A 7,673-nucleotide genomic window follows, 5' to 3' on the forward strand; every position below is an offset into this window, starting at 1 on the left:
GGCTTGCTTTTCTCTGCATCAGCACCTTCTCTTACAGGCCCTTTCTGCTTTACAATAGAATGATCTGCGGCTCTCTTCCCAATACCTTGGACTTGAGCCAAACAGTAGTATCACTAGATGATTATTACACTATTTTTTATTATGTCTCTTATTTTCTTTATCTTTGAATGTTAGTCTCCAAGACTCTCATTTCTCCGTATGCTCCTTCTGCTTCAATTCCCAATAACCAACATGTTCTCCCTTAGTGTGAAAGCCTTGTGTTTCAGCTTCCCAGAGTCTTTGGTGGGAGCAATCTCTTATTTGTTCATCTTGAGTTGTATTGGCTTGTTGCTTCTTTTACCACATTTTACGTTGTACTCCAGTTTCTTCTTTTGGTACATATTTGAAGTTTCCATAAGACTCTGCTTACTACTATGTTCTCTGTCTGATAGGTCATATTTCTTGTCTGTGTCTGCACGTATATATTTTATACATAGTTGAAGACATTGAGGTAGTGTTCATGAGTTTACTGACTGTAGAGAAATATTCATCAAATGTCTTTCATTATGCTTACTAGAATCCACTGAAGTTAGATGAATGTAACTTCTTAATAAAAAAAGTAAAATGCTCTGGGGAGAAAGATGGTACTGGGGCTCAAGACATGGGTGTTGCATGTCTTATGGAAGTGCTGTCTCAACAGGCTACCTCTGAAGCTCTCAACATGTTTTTATTGAATGAGTGAATGAATGATAGATGGATGGATACAATAAATTCTCCTAAGATAATGGTCTGAGGATTGGAATGTAACTGTCCAAGGAAAGGAGATTTGATATTTGAAACAAAATGTTTTCATGAAACACCTCTTGTGATAAACTTATCTGTGATTTTTATGTAGATAACCTAAGGAAGGAATTAGAAATATTTGATGGTCTGTTGTTAAGATAAATGGTAGGTGTAGAAATTTGAGTTTTGAATTATGATATACAATACAGATGAAGCTGTTTGGGTAATACCAATTTATACAATTCATTTCCATGTAGTACTCTTATAAGTAGCCCATTTTGGTGTATTATGCCAAGCTATCAAGTATTTGTTTTGGCCATTTTAGGTATGTGGGTTCCTGTGCTTGATGTTTTTGTTGTTGCTATTATTGTTTTTTGTTTATTTTTGGTTTTTTTGTGATATCCCATCTATGTTGCTTTCTAAAAGTATCATGTGCATAAGCTACCAGATGTCTCTAAGCATGTCTGTATGAATGCTTTCATCAATTAGAAGGCAGTCATGAGCCAGGAATTTCTGAGTCATTCCATATTTCTGTATTTATAGCCCTAGAGATATTTTGCCATTGACCAGGAAGGTCCAGAGGCATGGAAAAAGATGTACTTTACAGAGTTGTTAAATCTTATGCATTAAAGACCATACAACCAAGTATAGGAGCAGGGCCCTTGCTAGTTGGCAGTTTCCTCTGGTTATCGTCAGAATGCTAAAATTCACAGACATTTCTGCCTTGTCATTTGCCTTTGCAGTGGATAAACAAGAGCAGCAGGGCAGAAGGTTTCCATATTTCTTGATGATATAAATTCGGTGTGGTTGACTGCAGACTAGGTCTGGATCCAGGATCTCTAGACTTTCAATTCATTACTGAGATGGAACAATACCTGGATCATAACATATTTCCCACTGAGACTAGACAAGGGAACTGAAATAAGGGTGAAAGGGTCAAATTCATCTGTTAGAAGTTTTACTGTAGGTCAGAAAATCCAGATGAACATTTTTTTTCCATATAGCAGTTATAGTTCAGTAATTAGCAGAGAGTTCTGCAGCCTCACAGCTGGAATTTAATGATGGCCAGACCACTTTTTAGTCAAGGGATCTCAGTTATGTTATTTAAACTTTTTTTTTGAGTTTATCTATCTGTAATTTGGGGATTTAAAAGCAAATGATGATAAACAGCAAAAGCTATCACATTTGTTGTTGGTTCTGACAATAAAGTTTTGGACTATTCTAAAACCCTTGGGATGGTTCTTAATCTATAGTTATCACACATTTGCAGTGATAATTATTAGAACTCTTCAGGGAAGAAGTACCCTCTCTTACTTTTTTTATTTATGTTGACAGGATGGGACTCCTGTGGTATTTGATGAGTCTGTCCTTCTATGGAATCCTGCAGAGTTATGCTTCGGGTGAGTATGTGGTGCTGGATAAAAAACTGATATTAAGTTAACATACAGGATCCTATATAGTGAATTTAAACGAGCATAATGTTGGTTTTGTTCCACAGCCTTCTGTAGTTGCATAGAATCAAGTATCTGAAAGAACCATAGAATTAGGGGATGAAACAACTTAGGAAGGGGTCCGATTTGTATAAACACGGGGATATCTCTTCAACTTCATGCCCACAGGCTAATTCTCTGTATTCTCATCTCAAGTCCTGTGGAGGTGCCAGGGAGGTTGTACAACCTGGCTCCCCCACTTTGACCACTTGGATGTTGAAGAAACAAACAAACCAAAAAGGATAGTTTTGATCAAACGGCATGTATATAGGCAACAAAGAATTTGTTGGTATGCTCTTTCTTTGATCATGGCTTTGTTTGAGGAGTCAACCAAGATATTTCTTGAGTTTGAATAACCAAACGTAGTCACCATGGTGGTGGATTACCTGTCAGCCAGAGGTAGGAAAAGTTGGCTATATGTCTCTCATCTCTAAATTGCTTTTCAGTGTCACCCATGTTTGCTCTATCTAGTGAGCATCTAAGTGCAGGCTGTTATATTTTTTGACTCATTGAGTTTTTATAAATATTCTTGCCCATGGGACTGAAATTAGTCTCTGCCATTTCCATATATTTCTTTGATTTAGTTTCATGATTGAAAAAGAAAATACCTAAAGGGCTGCTTCTTGAATTTTTACACAGGGACTCCAGGGATCCTAATTTTAATAAAGATCCTGATGTAAAATTCCTGTGCACATGATGGGCTCTGCTTTGACTGTCATTGCTTTAATGCCTATTCTCTGTGAGAACCCTTTGGAAGTGTTAAGTCAGCATTATGTAACTGTGACCCCAGTGTTCTGCCATCCGTACCTTCAACTCCTCTTCCCTTGGCATGAATTTCAGCCCTCCTGCCATCCTGATCATCTTTGCTGGGTGCATTTCAGTTTTTCTATGCCACTTAGAGCATTGTATTAGAAACCAAAAATAACTCTAAAGACAGGGTGTAACTAGGACAGAGTAGAGCTGAAAGTACAGATAATATCTAAACTTGCTGGCCCGTTGGGACTTCACAGAGGAGAGGCTGTATTCTAACCAGGCCTTCTAACCAACTGGGATGCAGTAATACAGCTGGGCCACATTAATATACCAGTGTCTATGCGGTATCTGTCTCATTTGATTGGAAGGGACTTGCTGTACTGATTCTTAAATATGCTGACGATAACCCTGGACTATAATTTATTTTCACTTGACTTATTACTAATTGAATGTTATTTTCTTACAGAGGCTTTCCTTGACCATTTTAATTACAATAGCCCTGCTAGTCACTCCTCTACCCTCTTCCATTGCTTTAACATCTCCCATCATCTGCCAATATTCCATTAACTCTTTATGGTACTTCTTCTCTGTCATTTGCCCTTCAATCCATCAGTATCCTCTTCTCCACTGTCTTTTTTCTTCTTTCCAACCTCTCTTCTTTCCTTGTCTCCTACTTCTTTACCTGCCATCTCCCTCTCTCTAAATCTGATGTCACAGATTTATTTATTTTCCCTTTTTGTTTTCCCAAACACTAGAAATGATGATTATCACATAGAGATACAGTATAAGTGCAAAAATGATAAAAAGATGGGTAAATATCCCATCTGAGGCACCTTTTCTCAACTGGACCCTTTCGTGTTGCTAACATTTAAATCCACACTCATATGATTCCCATTAGCATGACAAGTACCATGCCTGGAAGTTAAAGTAAGAGATGTCCATGCTACTGCTGTTGAGAGATCTAGGCTTCCCAGAGTTTGGGAGGTCTATTGCCTGCCCAATGGTCCTGACAGTGCCGCCTTTCTGAATGACCTTCACTGTATTCTCTCAGAGATCCCCTTCCCCCAAATGCTGTTGGTAAGTGCACTTTCTTCCCAGGAACTGTGACTCATAATTCTGCCAGGGGAAGCTGCCTTCTTGAATAAGATGAGTTCTCATACCAGCTCCATTGAGTCACGATGGGAGAGGAAACATGTTGTAATCCCCTCTGCCCATCTGGCACACACTCATGCCTTCCTTATGAAGAGGTGTATTGTGTCTGTGTCTCTGCTGTACTTCCTCATTGGAGGGAGGGGAACAAAAAGGAAGCGTTGTTGACAAAAAAAAAAAAAAAAAATGAAAGGGGCAACTGGCTCTGGGGATAAAAGCGATCATTGCGATCTTGAAGGATCTGCCAATCTTTCTACAGGACGGTGTCACCTCTGAGAGGGACCGAGGCGTAGGCAGACTTGTTGGTCTTCCGTGAGGCTCTCTGTGGTTCAGTTTCACTTCTTACTGAAAGCACACACTAACATAAGGAACCGAGGAGAAATATCCTGAGTGATCTACCGTACTCTATAGTCATAGGATACAAGTCAGGGATTTGGCACTCTGGACCCAGAGTGGACTGTCATACAATGAGGCTCCTGTGCAGAGAATTGACTTTCAAGGCCTAAAACTGTGACACCAGAGTGTGGTCTTCTGGATGGAAAATTCGCTTTCCTCATACCTTTAAAAACTTGGAAGGAAACATTTCATCTCAAATAATAATAATTTAAAGAATGAACAACAACAACAACAATATAATAACAAGTATAACTTGCCATGAAGGAATTAGAGCTTGGATAATTTTGTTAATGACAACATAATGAAATGTGGCGCTTTTAGAAGTCATGCAACTCCTTTTCCTTAAATGCTTTCTGAACTCCCCAGATCATGACGATTGTAACTCTGTCTTTTTCACTAGACGCTTACATCCCATACAGTTCAATGAGTTAAACCCACACAGCTAGTATTCAGCATAACTGAAGTTTCCACTTGTTCTTCACTTCCAAAAATGCCTGCTATTTTTATTAAATATGGATCCCCTGGGCTCCACCAAAAATGCCAGTGATGTAAAGAGAAGGTTGTGATGCAAAGAGCAGTAGAGATCCCATTAGGGAAGTTCCTCCCTCACTCTGGAAGAACTGCCTGGTCAGGATTCTGTGCTGTCTACTTAAGTGGTTACATCTTTACCATTCCCTCAAGACCATTTTCTTCAGTTGGAAGACTGCTGTGATTCTCATTTCAAACCTCAGTGCTCCCCCTTTTGCTTGTTATACTTCTCAGCATTTCCACTGTTAGCTGGAAGGAGTTCCTGCTTACAGGAATTAAAAGGGAAAAATGTCAGTTCAGATCATCACTCCCCATTGGTTCCTTTTCCATTGGCTACCTGTTAGAGGGCTGGACTGCTAAAGCTACCTCTGAGTAAAAATACATATTTGGTGACCTCTTTGACTCAGAGTTGGAGAGACAGTGAAATGAGTGTCCAGGAGGATAAACTTGAAAATCTTGCAGTATCAAAAATTTGCTTTCTCTGTAGATCCTATTTTTTTAAAAAAATAGGCAATGCATTTATTGACTCCCCAAAATGTGTGGGCACAAAAAAGATCTATGGATGTGCTTTGTTGTTGTCGTTTCAAGGTCAACACTGATAAATATGGAACATGCATAGGGTTAGATTTTACACACATGTCCTAGGAGGAGGCAGTCCTTGCAATTTAGGAAATCAAGGACTTAGAAGTTGGCTGAGCTGCAGAATGTGGCCTGGGGATCTCCCTGTCTCCAGCTTCAAGCACCAGCTTTGCAGGAAGGCTAGGCCTGCCTGGCTCTTCCTGTTGGTGCTAGACATTTGAACTCAGGTTTTCATATTTTCTAGTATACACCCCCCCACACACACACACACCAAGCCATCTCCCTAGCCCCCTATTTTTCTCTTTATACTGCACTGTCTTCCAGAACACTATTCTCCTAATGAAAGTCACATTCCCTTTATTAAGCTTTCTTGAAATTTACAGAGGGCAGAAGTCTGTTGATTTATAGGGTATGAATTATTCAAGATGAAATAAATAAGTGAAAACTCCACACTTTACTAGCAGTTGAGCCATTTGGTTCAGGTTCTGAGAGTTTCATTCTGTGAGTTGTGTGACACTGCTAACGTAACACGTTTTGGCCCCATGCTCCTTACCTTTAAAACAAATGAACCAATGCTGGAGAGATGGCTTGGTGTGTGAGATCCCCAGCTCATCTTCCAGAGGATCTGATTCCCAGCACTGACAGAATAGTTCACAACAATCTGCAGCTCCAATCCCAGGGACTCTGACCCCTCTCTTCTGGTCTCTGCAGACACTGTGCACACATATGGCTCATACACATACATGCAGGCAAAATACTCGTATATATCGATAAAATAAACATATAAAATTTAAAACAGGCCGGGCGTGGTGGCACACGCCTTTAATCCCAGCACTCAGGAGGCAAAGGCAGGTAGATTTCTGAGTTGGAGGCCAGCCTGGTCTATAAAGTGAGTTCCAGGACAGCCAAGGCTATACAGAGAAACCTTGTCTCAATAAAAACCAAAAAAAAAAAAAAAAAACCACCCAAAAATACAAAATTTAAAACAAATACCTAAATCAATCAACTAAAGTAGCTATAGGTCACACCCAAATTGTCCTTTCTGTTTATAATTTATTATTATTATTATTATTCTCTCTCTTTGTGTGTGTGTGTGTATGTGTGTGAATATGGGAGTGCATGTTCAAGTGGGTGAATTAGGGAGTGAGTGTTCAAGTGCCTGGGTGAGTGCATGTATCTGCATGGCTGTGTATATGTGACTGTGTGCCTGTGAGTGTGTGTGTGTGTGTGTTTGCATGTCTTTGTGTGTGTGAATGTGTGTTTATTTGCGTGTGTGTGCGTCTGTGTGTGCATGTGTGGGAATATGTGTGCTCATGCATGTGTTGAGTGTGTGCATGTGTTTGTGTATTTATTTATAGGTACACATGTGCCACTGGGAAGGTATATCAAGATCAATAGTCAACTCTATCAATCAATTATCTCCTAGGATCTGAGGAAGACATTAAAGTTGACAGGTCCTCATGTCACTGCCTCTACCTGGTGAGACATCTCTCCCATATATGTTCTTGTTTTAAAGAACAACATATATCAAGGGCAGATATAGGATATAGACTTTTTATTTAATTAAATATCCTTTAATAATAATTAATGTCTTTCAATGTGAAGATCACAAGTTTTCCCATTTTTATATGGTTTAATCCAGTGTGGAAATGGGTTGATTCTTACTTTAGAGGGCATAGAGTCTATTTTCAAAGATTAAATAATAAAGAACCTAAGCACTAGATAGAGTGTCACCAGGACCCAGAGAAGCTCTTAAACTATTTAGGAGGCACCAGGAAAGACTTTAAATGATTTTGTTCTTTAGTCTTCTACAATTTCATACATATTAATGATATAATACAATTGTAATCATCTACTACTCTCTGCTATCCCCTTTCCTTTTCCTTCCTTTCCACCTAGCCCCAACCATTAGACAAAATGATGCGCCCTTCCAGGGCCAGTATTGCCAGTCATTAACTCCTCAGGAAATGTGGGGTCTGGGGCTATCCTCTTTTCTTTTTTTCTTTTTTTTTTTTT

At 39.3% G+C, this 7,673-nt stretch overlaps 1 protein-coding gene across 5 annotated transcripts in view; it reads left to right on the plus strand.

The window, feature by feature from the left end:
• Window positions 1-7,673, plus strand: part of Il1rap (interleukin 1 receptor accessory protein) — a 144,335-nt gene that overhangs the window by 40,772 nt on the left and 95,890 nt on the right. For all 5 annotated transcript variants that reach the window (XR_003835140.1, XM_029470628.1, XM_029470627.1 and 2 more), the window contains exon 2: window positions 2,098-2,162. Coding sequence is in view for 4 of the 5 variants with exons in the window: in XM_029470628.1 (XP_029326488.1) it covers window positions 2,099-2,162 (64 nt within the window). In the remaining variant the exon portion in view is untranslated. The remainder of the gene's footprint in view (window positions 1-2,097; window positions 2,163-7,673) is intronic.

The sequence above is a fragment of the Mus caroli genome, chromosome 16 (assembly GCF_900094665.2).
Source record: "Mus caroli chromosome 16, CAROLI_EIJ_v1.1, whole genome shotgun sequence".
Lineage (NCBI taxonomy): Eukaryota > Metazoa > Chordata > Mammalia > Rodentia > Muridae > Mus > Mus caroli.